Below are 13,530 nucleotides of genomic sequence, written 5' to 3'. Positions count from 1 at the left end.
TTTGATCCTGGCATTCTCCTGCAGAGTCTAAACTTAATCTTACAACTTTCTCAACATAGCCCATAGACATCCACCATGAAATGAGGTTGCAACTCCTGTTCAGTATAAAGGCCAAGTGCTTTAGCAAGGACAGAGGGCCCTTCCAGAACTTACTCCTGCTTCCCTAGAGGGAACTGTCCACTCCCCCGTTTCATACCTACTTATCTCTGCTTATGCAGTTCTCTATTTGAGACGCTTCCTCACGTAGCTCATCACCTTGCCATTTCAGGCCATTTCCAGGACCTTCTCTCACTTCCTTAAGTGAGTCCAGTCTTTCCTCTGTGCTCTATTTACTTGTTCCCAACCCACACTGTACTCAAATTCTAGACTGAACTTATTAAAGGACAAATGCCTTGTCTTATTCTCCGTACTTCTGGCACCTACTGCAATGTAGGAGTCCAATAAACATTTGTCGACTTCAATGAGCACAAGTGCATCCTTGCACTCGGGATGAAACAGACAAGAAAATAAAAGGTCCTATCGGGAAGAGGGTAAACTAACGTCATATTTTGCTTCCTTTACAAATGGCTTGATCAGCTTGTTCCTGGTCTTCCTGTAGCCCCAGAATCAGAAATGATGGCTCCTTTTGATTTTGCTCCTTCAGGGTTCGGAGAGTTCACTTGTATGTTCGTTATATCGTAGAACTGCCACACCTAGACTGTAAGCCCTTTGAGGGAAGGGACTGTGTCTTCGTGCACTTCTCTCCTCTGGGTGTCAAATGGCAAGGTACTATGAACTGACGGGAGGGTGGTCTCTCACCACCCGGTCACCGACTTGGCTCGGAATCCCCCAGGCCCGCCCCGCCTCCCTCCGCTCTCCAGACCCCTCCTCACGCCGCCGCTTCCCGCCTTCCGGCCGGCGGAAGTCGCTAGCCGCTCTTCCCTGCCCACGTGGAGCCTTTCCGGTGCTCCCGCCCCCTCCGGCTCTCCGATCGAGACCTGGCCCTCACCTCAGGATTCCCAATGTGCCTCCGGACAGACATATCTGCTCCAACCGACCACGCTGGGATTCTAGCCTCGCCGGTAGCCTCTAACCCTAACTTCCTACCCCCACAACCTCTCTCGGCCGCCTCCTTACAACCTCGACTCCGATTGGCCTCCCTGCCCCGGCTAGCCAATGGACGCTCTGTTTACTCTCTCCTTGCGGGGTCAAGGGGGAAGCGAGACGCTGCTCAATGGTTGCCAGGGGCAACGGGGGGACGCCGGCTGCTGAGGCCTTTTGTGCTCTCGGCTAAGCCCGGCCGGCTGCTGCCTGTGCGCGGGAAGAGGGGCGTGGGGGAGGGGCAGGCTGGCGCCTGCGCGTGAGCGGCAACGCGGAGCCCGCGGTGGGGGGTGGGGGGGAGATCAGGAGTTGGTGGAGGGTCCTTTGAGGGGGAAACAAGGAGCTAATGTGCAAGCACATACATGACACAGGGCACGCTCCCCTCCTAAGGCCATCTTAAGCGAACATCTGGGCTACTTCTACAATAGGTAAAAGACATGAGACAGGGTTGTTCCCGCAGGAATGGGAATCTGGGGTTTATTATTTTCAGGTTAAGTTAATATGCAAATTCTGCAAAAGATCATGCGTAAATACAGTAATTATTGTTGCTTTAAAAGCTTTTTAGCTAGCTAGAGAATGGCAGCCGTAATTGCAAAGCGCACACACCATTCTGTGATTCATCAGTCACTTAACAAATATTTAATAAGCACCTTATGAGAAAAGCTGCAGTAGGTTTTGTGGAGGATGGGAGGATGACTAAGAACCAATCCCGTTGTCATGGAAACCATTGTGACTCCTGCCATCAGCTGCCACCTGTTCTTATTCCAGATCTGAAAATTAAGTCCCAGCACCTTTACAAAACAATCACACACACAGTTTGACTTTGGCTCCGAAATGTCCCACCAAATCCATCAAAATTACTATTTACTTTTACATGGGAGAACAACACAATAACCCTTTGTCCCTTGCTCCAAGTTGGTTTTCCAGGAATGGAGAAGGGTTACTCTGAACTGTTCATGTTCACTGGCCCTCTCTGCTTGTGAATAATAGCATGCAGCTGAGGTCGTTCAGGCTCCGTGCAGATGACCCATTCAGCGACATGGCCTCACATGCCCTTGCCCTCTCAGACACTTCAGCATCGCACCCTTAGGGACGCACCTTAAATCGTGTAGTCACTTCTAGCTGCTTGACCTCCAGGGTCTTAAGCTGGCCACAGCTGTCTCTTGCCCATACATGCCTACTGAGTTTGTCTGAACGTCCCCAGTGTTCTCCAGTCCTTTAACCCCTCTAAAATTCCCAGTTTCTCACCCCTCCACTAGACTAAGGAAGAGTTTAGAGGCTGCAAAAAAAAAAAAAAAAAAGGGAAGAGGACAGTAGGGAGGAGGATATCTTACTATGCAGAGGCTTCTGGACACATCGCTACTTAGAATGAATGTTTACCGGTGCCGTGTGGAGGCGTGGTAATGATGGAGATTATAGGTAGGATAAAGAGAAGAAAGGAAAGAGAGTGATAATAAGGGACTAAACTAAAAGGTGGTGAGAAAGAGAGGAAAAGAGTTTTAAAGACTTTTGCAGGTCAATTGAACAGCTATTATATACGTGGGAAGTAATGAATGCAAAGAATAGGAAGGCATCAAAGGATGGCTATAATTTTTCCAACTTAGGGGACTGAGGAGATGAGTGATAATGCATTAATCAAGTTAAAGAGCAATGGAGGTGAGTAAATCAAAAGAACAGAACAGTCTTTTGGAGTTGGACGCTCACCTTCCCGTTCTTCATTGTTTGGGCTCACTACTCTGTATGGTCATTTCCCTTTTTTCCCAGAGGGTATGGGAATATAAGGTTTATTTGCCTTAGTACTCATTTTGGTTGTCAAATCTGGGCTGCCGATAAAGCCTGCAGAGAGATTATAGAATGTGTGGTCTTAGGTCCAGCCATCAGAGGTACCGACTGTGTGTTTAGGGTGAGGGTTTAGGATTTTGTAATTAAAAAAACATTTTTGAATGTTTATTCATTTTTGAGAGAGAGAGAGAGAGGTGAGAGAATGAGAGGCAAGGAGGGGCAGAGAGAGGGAGACAGAATCTGAAGCAGGCTCCAGGCTCTAATCTGTCAGCACAGAGCCCAATGTGGGGCTTGAACTCATGAACTGCAATATCATGGCCTGAGCTGAAGTCAGACACTCAGCCAACTAAGCCTCCCAGGCGCCCCTAGGATTTTGCAATTTAAATACCTGTTCTCCCACTCCTACTCTGTGATCCTGATGCAGGGATTCTCTGGACCACACCTTGAGAGGCTCAGCTGTAGAAGAACGTATTTTGCCTCAGTGGAATCCTTAGAAAGCTTAAAACTATAAACCAAAAAGCAATTAACATTATAAATTTCCTTTTAGGATTCCTTTTGGATACAGAACAAAACTGCCTCATAATTAAACAAGGTACTTACTGCTAATATGAAAAATAGGTAAATGTCAAAACAAGATCATAGAAGAAAAGCATTTAATAAACATATGAAGAAATATCCAGCTAATAATGAAACAAATACAAAACCGTGCAGCTAGACCTCATTTTTCAACTAACAAATGGGCAAAAGTTTGTGTTTTCTCTTTTTTCCAACAATAATGCTCAGTGCTGTCTAATGTTTCAAGAAACAAGCTTGCTCATAACGTTGTTAGTGTGACTATAAAGAAGTGTGACCACTTTTTAAAAAATCTTTTTAATGTTTATTTTTGAGAGACAGAGCTTGAGTGGGGGAGGAGCAGAGAGAGAGGGAGACACAGAATCTGCAGGAGGATCCAGGCTTGGAGCTGTCAGCACAAAGCCTGATGTGGGGCTCGAACTCACCACCGTGAGATCATGACCTGAGCCGAAGTCGGACTCTCAACCGAGCCCCCCAGGCACCCTGAAGTGTGACCATTTTGAAGAGTAACTTGAGAGTGGGTATCAAGAAGCCCTCAAATCTTAATATTCTAAGAATTTCCCAAGAAAATAGATACTCAAAGATTATACCCACACATGGATATTTCTTCATATGTTTATTAAATGCTTTTCTTCTATGAATTATCTTATTTTAACATTTACCTATTTTTCATATTAGCAGTAATATGTTCACTGGAATCTTATTTAAAATGATGAAAATTGAAACAACTGATCGTCAGTTAAAAAAGGATTAAGATAAGTGGTGGCATGTCCATGAAAAGTAATATTATGGAACCATTAAAAAGTATATTTCAAGGAATTAATAAGCCATTGGACAACTGTTCCTGACATAGTAAAAAAGAAGAGCTAGAAACAGTTTTTTACTTACGATAATCCTGATTGGTGTGGAGAATCATAGAGGTAGCCACAGAAAAAAAAAAACTGAAAAAAAAATTTGATGTAAGTCATCTCTGGATTATGGAATGGGGATTTTGAAAATTCTTTATACTTCTGTGTATTTTGCAGATTTTCTTCAGTGACTATGAATTACTGGCATACTTTAATAAAAGCCTTCTCCTTCTAAGAAACAAAAAGCCTGATTCTGGTTTCAGCCAGAAAATGGTCTATGGCCTTTGTCTGGGCCTACTTAGACCCGAGCCGAATTCTGCGTAATTCTGCTTTCTGAAGTACTGCTGCTCTGCCGTTCTTGGCAGTAAAAGACCTTCCAGGCACTTGAGTAAGATCCTTGCAATCAGAGTCCTGATTGCTAAGAGGTTGAAGCTTTGTTTGTAAGAGAAGTTCTGATTCTTTTCTTTAAAAGTTCCTACTCCCACTGATTAATCTTATTTTTCATGAAGTTAGAAGTGCTCTTGTGAACTTCCATTTGTTTGATGTCTTCTTTTTTAACCCTGTAGGTGTTCCAAAAAGCTTTTAGTCTCTACAGAGTTTGGGGGGAGCCCCAGACACGCTAAGTGTGGCTGAAGAGTAGTTCACGTTTTAGATGCCGCTGTGCTTGATCAAAGCACTCTTCCCCTCAGCCTCCCTTCCTGCGGAACTGCATGGGCGTTTAGGCTTTTCGTCTGATTCTTTCCTGAGCCTAAAACCCTTTGGACCCATCTTCAGCCTGACTCCATGGAGCCTGAATCCAGCCTCATGCCATCCAACTAGCTCTCCATCCCCCATGCCCTCGGCGCTCGGCCTCGTTTGCTGGTCAGAGCCCAGTGTGCTCCCCTCAGACGTGTCCCTTGTGACATTGCTTCTCAGATATGGGCCTTAGCTCCCCTCCTTGGCTTCATGTACCTTGATTCCCTAAATATCGGGCTTCTACGTGCTTAAGGAAATAGTTCTGCCCAATCCAGCCCACTCCCGGGCTTCTTTCCCTCCCCTCAAGAAATGTATCTGCAACCCGTGGCAACGAACCCACAGATCCATAGGGCCCACCCTATGGCAAAGTCCTTGAAGTTCTGGTAACAATTTAGTGTCACTCTGCCTGGTGGTAGAATGTGCCCAAGAGAGTAGCACACCAGCCTCTGAGTGGAGGGCTGACCCTTGCCCATGTTCAGCTTAGGCCAGAGTTGAAGTGCTTGGCCTGGTCATCCCTGCAGCCCCTGCCCAGGGGAGTCATACCCACCTCCCAGGATTCCTTTGGGACCACCCCTGGCTACGCTGCTTTCTGGTGAAACAAAAGCTTGGCATCCTGTCTCCTTACATAATGGGGTTGGCATTCCCACACATGCAGTTCTGTAGCCCCTCCTGAGAGGCTCATAGGCTGCCTAGTTGTGGTAGAAAGGATATATGCTGTCCCTTCCCAGGGAGAGCCAAGACGTCTGTTACCCACTGTGATCCCATCCCAGGGCATTCAGCTGTCACATGCCATGTTCTGCTTCTGTCTTGGGATTTACATAGAATGAGGCCCTGCCATAGATCCGGGTCCAAGAGGACCCAGAAGAGCCAACCTGCATCTCAGAATGGTCCGCCCCTGGAGGAGGAGCCAGTGCTGCGGGGCACCTGTGTCACTCTGGGCACAAGGGACAGCTAGAGCCCCTATGCCCTGTGAAAAGGTCAGTGAATGTGGATCAAGCATGTCGCATATTCACATTTTTTCAGGATAATCTAGAAACCTACTATTTCTTTCTTTTTTTTTTTTTAAAGAGCTTTCTTCTCAGACTTTTAATGTGTTTATTTATTTCTGAGAGAGAGAGAGAGAGACAGTGTGAGCAGGGGAGGGTCAGAGAGAGAGGGAGACACAGAATCTGAAGCAGGCTCCAGGCTCTGAGCTAGCCATCAGCACAGAGCCCGACGTGGGGCTCAAACCCATGGACTGTGTGATTATAACCTGAGCCGAAGTTGGATGCTTAACCAACTAAGCCACCCAGGCACCCCTAGAAACCTAGGTTTTCATGTGAAATCTGTACATGCTGCCCCTGTGCTAGATTCTGCAAATATAATTCCTATTCTTCATGGTTTTTAAATAATCAAGATCGTACCCACGGTAAAAACAATTACCGGGAGTTCTGCTTTTATTTACACTGTAGAAAGCTTCTGGGAACATCACTTCTTTCCTATCAGTAAGAGAGAATGAGTAATCTACAAAATCATACATTTCCTTGAATGTATGAGCTGAGATCCCAAGGCTGCCACATAACCAAATTCCAAAAAGTGACAGGCCCTACTGAGGAGAAAGGGGACACACAAATTGTTTCTCATTTGGCAGAGCACTGGAGAAAAGGTGACTGCCATAGATGTGAATATGAAGAAATCAAGCTAAAATTTTCACTAATTCCTAAAGGCTGAGATTGAGCTATTAGATCAATTTAGAGTTAAGTAGGAGCCTGTGATGATTAATTATATATGTCAGCTTGGCTAGACACAGTACCCAGCTATTTGGTCAAGCACTCTTCTACATGTTTCTATGGGTACTTTCTAGATGCAATTAACCTTTAAATCAATAGACTTTGAATAAAGCAGTTTACTCTTTAATTGTATGGTGGGCCTTATCTAATCAGTCGAAGACTTCAAAAAAAAAAGACTGAATTTATCTGATGAAGAGGGAATTCTGCCAGCAGATTGCCTTTAGACTGTCGCTGCAGTCTTCCGCAGCCTGCTGGCCTACTCTGAAGATATGGACTTGCCAGCCTCCATTATTGCATGAACCAATTCCTTAAAATAAATCTGTTTGTCTCTTTTCCTCTCTCTTAGATAGAGAGATGTTAACATACATTTATATCTATATATCTCTCTATATATTTATGTTGGTTCTGTTTCTCTTGAGAACCCTGACTGACACAGAGTCACAGACCCGAGGAAGGCTATGTTCACTTGCAAGGTCTTCTTTATAGGTGTCCACTCGGTGCTCAAAAGAAAGAAGTGGGGGGAAGACAGGAGACCGGAAAGAACCCCCACCCCCACCCCCATGGTGGTTTAGATTTGCAGGAGATGTCTGCCTGTTGCAGAGAACAGGCACAAATCACCCATCCATTATGATCTTCTTTTATTAAAGCCAAAAAGTCTTAAGGCACTCGGGTAGAGAAAGTAGACCCTCCAATCCCCAGGGCCACCATGGGAGGGATGCAAAATCTGTCTGTATCTGGGGGAGGGCAGGAAACCATCCATATGACTCTCAGGAGCCCAGAAGATATCTATTCCTTCAGGGGGAAGAGTAGAAACAAAAGCTGTTGGGCAGAGGGGTAGCAAGAGTGAACATGAAAACCCCGTGGGTCCAAGAATCTGCATTGATAAAGCAGAGGTAGACTGCTCCTGGGAGAGAAACAAGTACCTTTGTCCTGCCCAGGGCCCNGGGGGGGGGGGGGGGTGAGGAGAAGTGGAGAGTAACATTAAAAAGATCTCACTCCCCAGGCCCAGAGGCACAGAACTTGCCTGAGACTGAGGCTGGACCAGGAGAGTCGAGGACCACAACCTGCCTCCCATCACAGCCTAGCAACAAGCAACAAGCGATCTGTTGTCGAGGAAGAGGCAAGACTGTGGAGAGAAACCCTACTCAATGGTGCAAGTATGCAGGTACTGCTGAAAGCCACCGGTACAGTGTTGAGAAAAACCCTCCAGCAACCCATTCCCTGCACTAAGCACAAGGTAATAGCACTCATTGGTACACCAAGGGTGAGAATACCAATAACTAAACTCAAACTAGCTCAACTACTGACTAGATTAACTCACCCTCTGCCCCCCTGATAATCGCCTAGCAGAAGAGGCAAGCCCACTTTGAGGCATAAATACTGTTTACTTCTGTCTTCACTGGTTTCTACATATAATGTCCAGCATTTGATAACAAGCCATGACAATACAAAAAGAAAAGAAAAATGAGAGAGAGACACAGACTCATGTATCGTCAAGAGAGAAAACAAACAGAACCAGAGCTCAGCAATACAGATCTATCAAACAGGAACTTCTAAATAACTATGACTAATATATGAAAGAGCTAGTGTAAAAAGTGGAAAACATGTACGAACATATGGGGAATTGGGGCAGAAAAATGGAAACTATAAAAAGGAAATGTGAGAGATTAAAAAAAATACAACATCAAAGATGAAGATTTCTTGCACTGTACTCACCAGCAGACTAGATACTGCTGATGAAAGTGCCCATAAACTTAAAGACACTACATTAGAAATCATCCAAAATGAAACACAAAGAGAAAAAGGTTGGGGGGAGAGGGTACAGAAGATAGAATTTTAAAATTGTGGGGCAATATCTAGAAGATAGACAGTAGGGAAGAAGAAATATTTTTAAATCGCCAATAATTTTTGTAAAATTAATGGACAACACTGCAGCCCCAAGAAGCTTATAGAATCTCAAGCAACATAAATACGACCAAACCAAACCAAAATCAATATAAAATTCCACTCATAGACACATCCTAGTCAATCTGATGGAAACCAAAGACTGTTCCTCTCTTGAGAGAAAATCTCAAAGGCAGCCGGAGAGAAAAGAAACATTGCATACAGAAGAAGAAAGGTAAGACTACAGCAAACTTCTTGTCAATAACTGTTCAAAGCAGAAGATAATACAGGGACATTTTTTAAGTGGCAAAAGGGAAAAAGATGTCATATTTTTCTGGAATTCTATACTCCATGTAAATATCTTTTAAAAATGAAGGTGATGTTGGCTTTTTCACACAGACAAAAATTGAAGGAGTTTATTGCCAATAAACCTTATTACAACCTCTTTGGCAGAAAGAGTACAGTACTCTTCTGAAAGAGTAAAAATTTGGATGTACACTAACGAAGAGCTATGGAAATGATAAAATGACAATATTATAAAAGATATTTTCCTTTTTATTCTTGTTCTCTTTAGAAAGGAACTTGCTAAGTACACATAGTAACAATGTATGATAAGATTTATAACGTGTAGAGTTAAAATGTATGACAACAATAGCACAAAGGTTGAAAATGGAAATTGAGGTATATTGTTGTAAGGTTCTTAAACTGTACATGAAGTGGTTCATTATTTCAAGGTAGACTGTAATAAGTTTAAGATGTATATTGTAAACTCTAGAGCAACCACTTAAAAAAAAGAATCTTCATGAAATACCTAACAGTGGAGATAAAATAGATAATAAAAATACTCAGTTTTTCCAAAGAAGGCAGGAAAAAACAAAGGAATAAAGGCTAAATGGGACAAGTAGGAAATACATAGCAAGATGGTAGGTTTAAATCCAACCATATCAGTACTTAAATACAAATGGTCTAAACCAGGGGGTCAATAAACTGTCAATAAACTTAGCTCAAATCTAGCCTGCTGCCTGGTTTTGCAAAATAAGCTTTATGGAAACATAGTCTTATCCACTAATTTATGTCTTGTTTCTGGCTTCTTTCTCTCTACGAGGGCAGAGTCAAACAGGTGCAACAGGACTGGATGACTTGCAAAGCCTAAAATATTTATTAGCTGGCCCTTTAAAAAGAAAAAGCTTACTAACCCTTAGTATGAACACTCCAGTTAAAAGGCAAAGGTTGTAAGATTAGATAAAGACAACCAACTATTTATTATCTATAGGAAATACACTTTAAATATAAAAATACCCATAGTTAAAAGTAAATGGTTAGGAAAAACTATACCATGTAAACACTAATCAAAACAAAGCTGGACTAAGGAAAGGAAAGTTTCTGGATATCCACATACAAAAGACTGCAGGTGAACCTTACACCATATACAAAAATGAACTCAAAATCAATCAATGACCTAAATGTAAGAGCCAAAACTATAAAATTCTTAGAAGAAAACATGGGGGGGAGAGGGGGATACCTTCATAACATTGGAATTGGCAGTGATTTCTTAAACATGCCGCCAAAAGCTTGGGCAACAAAATTAAAAATGGTGGCTTTGGAGCTCCTGGGTGGCTCAGTCAGTTGAGCATCTGACTCTTGATTTCAGTTCAGGTCAGGATCCCAGGATCATGGGATCAAGCCCCATGTTGGGCTCCATGCTGGGCGTGGAGCCTGCTTAGGATTCTCTCTCTCTCTCTCTCTCTCTCTCTCTCCCCCCGCCCCTACCCCACTCACATGTACATTCATGCACTTGCTCTCTCTCTCAAAAAAAAAAAATGGTAAGTTGGATGTCAAAATTAAAAATGTTTATGCTTTGAAAGACACTATTGAGAGAGTGAAATGATAACATACAGAATGGGAGGATATATTTGCAAATCATACATCTTATAAGGGAGTAATATCCAGAATATATAAAGAACTAAAATTCAACAACAAAACAAACAACTCAATTAAAAAGAGGGCAAACACTTGTATAGATGCTTCTCCAAAAAAAGATCTACAAGTGGCCAATAAGCACATGCTCAACATCACAGAGTCATTAAAGAAATGCAAATCAAAACTACAATGAGTTACCACTTCATACCCAGTAGAATGGCTACTAATGAAAAGAAAGAAAGAAAAAGAAAACATCCCAGTAAGGCTGTGGAGAAATTGGAATGTAAACTGGCACAGTTGCTGTGGAAAAACAGTTCGGTGGTTCCTCAGAAATGTAGACATAGAGTTACATATCACACAGCAATTCCACTCCTAGATGTATGCCCAAAAGGATTGAAAACATGGACTCAAACAGATACTTACTTGTACACCCATGTTTACAGCACCATTATTCACACTCGCCAGTGGAAACAACCCAAGTGTTCATCAACAATGAATGGATAAACAAAATATGGTCTCTACATACTTAAAAATGTTTAAAATGGTGAGTGTCCTCTTATGTGTATTTTATCACAGTAAGAACAGAACAAAGCAAAAACTGGACTGGCTATGTTAATTTTAAACGAAGCCGACTTTAGAGCCCTTCAGTGAGTCTCCGTAGTTTTATGGTCAAAGTCCATATTCTTTACATGACATGCGAGACCTTTGAAATTCTGTCCTCTGCCTACCATTTTCTCTCAGTCTGTTACCAAAGCAAGTGCTTTAGGCATTCTGAAGTACAGGGGAGCTTCAAATACGCCATGCTATCTCTTGCCTCCGAGTCTCTGTGCCTGCCTTTCTTTCTGTTTGGAGAGTCCTTTTCTTATTCTTCACTCTCGCTTTGGGATAAAGGCAGAAACCATCCCTTTCTGTCGGCCTTCTCCTAACCCTGGCCCCCATCCCAGACTTTAGGAGGTGCTCTTTCTACAAGCCTCCATGGTGCCCTGTGTCAATCACATTGTTGTGCTGGGTGCCGTCCTATCCTGCCTCCTTCACTACCTTGCCAGTTCCTTAGGGGTACCATATCCTATTCTTTAAATTCTTAGTGCCTGCTATGGTGCCTAGCACAGGGTAGGCACAAAATAAGTATTTGTCAAGTGACCCAAGGTCTGTGACAGTGCTCACAGAGCTACCTGGGACACCAAAACATGGAAAGTCTCCTCCTTTATCACGCTGCTCATTTTAACCTTTTTTTCGGCTGTCTAGTGTATGTCGGGAGCAATTGTGCAACATTCCCCAAACTGATAATAAATATTATTCTGTGATTGTTAAACTAGTGAAATCCACGCGCAATGGATGTGAATAAATGTCTGCAAATGTCATCCTAAGAAACAGGATGTAGCAGCGCCTGGAAATTTAATCAAGGCATGACGGAATGTGGAGGAAAGCTGTAACATAATCAATGGCCTTAACAGCTGAAGAAAGAATATGTGAGCAGAAGGGGGGTGGTCTGTAGGGAGTGCTGAAAAGCAGAGCCAAGGAACAAACATTTGTCATTATGTCTCCAGCCCTGTCAAGGGAAAGAGTTGTTTTTTGACCATTAGACACAAATATGCAATCCACCCTCTATCCCTATGGATGCCACAGAGCTCATCCAATTCCCTTCGCTTTGTTCTGATTTCATGCTCACAGACAACCTCTGGATTATAATTTGGCTTTCCATGTAGATTTTCCAACAGGAGAGAATGCGCTGACCAGTCGCCATGAACATCTGGTCCATTTGGCAAGGACTGTCCTCTTTGTATATGATTGCATTGGTGTTCTGGTTTATACATCAGTCAGGTCATATACCCCAGGGGCCCCAGGGGTGCTCATTCTCCCAGCCCTCGCTGAGGCTGCCAGTGAGGTCCTGTTCCCCTTTCTTTGCACCTTCACTCAGCATAGGCTGAGGACAAAGTATTTCAAATCAGCCACAGCTCCTCCAGATTTGAGCCTATCTTGCTTCGGGCTTATGTGTTCCTCAGAGGGAAAAAAAGGGACTTTGGACCCACAATCCGTGCTGGTGTCCAGGGTCTTTCCTCAGGATTATCTTTCTTCTTCAGGAATCTGGCCTTTGATAATGATACACTTATCATCTTCCCATACCACAATTCCTAGCCCATGTGTTTATTTGCCTTAGTAATCACTTCCAAAGGCTGAGGATTAGGAGAAATACTTTCAGAGAACATGGTTGGAGTTAAGATGAGTCTAGCAAGGGCTTACCCCGACAAGGGCTCAGGAAAATGAGAATGGAAGAAAGATAAGGAGGCTAGCCTCTACCTGGTCAAATCAGTCTTGCTGCAGTGTATGCCTGCACAATTTCTGTAAACCCTCAGGTCTCAACTAATGGTTCTGATAGTCCTGTGGGTGTTCTGTGGGGGTGCTTTGTCTCAATGAGCTGGTTAGAGTTCTAGGAAAAGTTAGGGGCTAAGCGAATGGGATTGCTGAAGGAAATGCCAAATGGATCAATGCTGGCCTGGAGAGAGGCCTTGAATACATTTTCAGGCTGGAAGGAAGATCCACAGAAAGTAGAAGGAAGACTATGGGGTTGGTGAACCCTATTTTAAGGGGGGAAAACACCCTGAAAATTTATAATTAAAGGGAATGAATGAAGCATTTATCTTTTCCCCTCTAGTAGGAACTCTACCAGTTAACACTAGCTCATAAGGAAAAGCCATACCAGAAGGAGGGATACCAGCAAATAAATGTAGAGGAATTATACAGTAAGGGAAACAATATTTTGGAAACTCTACTGAAAATATGGATTCAGGCAAGGTGCTTCAATTGGTGTTTAAAAAAACCTGGTGAATGGTTATTTGGGGAGCTGAGACATGGGTAGTGCAGTAGCGATACATCACAGAGAGCTTTCCAATGGCAAGGTGAAAAAAAAAAGGTGCAATGAAGGAGTCTGGCTGTCATCA

General features: G+C 43.3%; 1 protein-coding gene across 1 annotated transcript in view; it reads right to left on the bottom strand.

Annotated features, from left to right (window-relative positions):
* CEP41 (centrosomal protein 41) overlaps positions 1-1,112 on the bottom strand; it is a 48,300-nt gene extending 47,188 nt beyond the window's left edge. The window contains exon 1 of the mRNA XM_077770743.1: positions 989-1,112. Coding sequence (XP_077626869.1) covers positions 989-1,021 — 33 coding nt within the window. The 5' untranslated portion in view covers positions 1,022-1,112. The remainder of the gene's footprint in view (positions 1-988) is intronic.
* Positions 1,113-13,530: the final 12,418 nt, after the last annotated feature.

This window comes from Crocuta crocuta, unplaced genomic scaffold (assembly GCF_008692635.1).
Source record: "Crocuta crocuta isolate KB4526 unplaced genomic scaffold, BGI_CrCroc_1.0 scaffold266, whole genome shotgun sequence".
NCBI classification, from domain to species: Eukaryota; Metazoa; Chordata; class Mammalia; order Carnivora; family Hyaenidae; genus Crocuta; species Crocuta crocuta.
The sequence above is the reverse complement of the archived record's forward strand: the minus strand, read 5'-3'. Positions and strand labels throughout refer to the sequence as shown.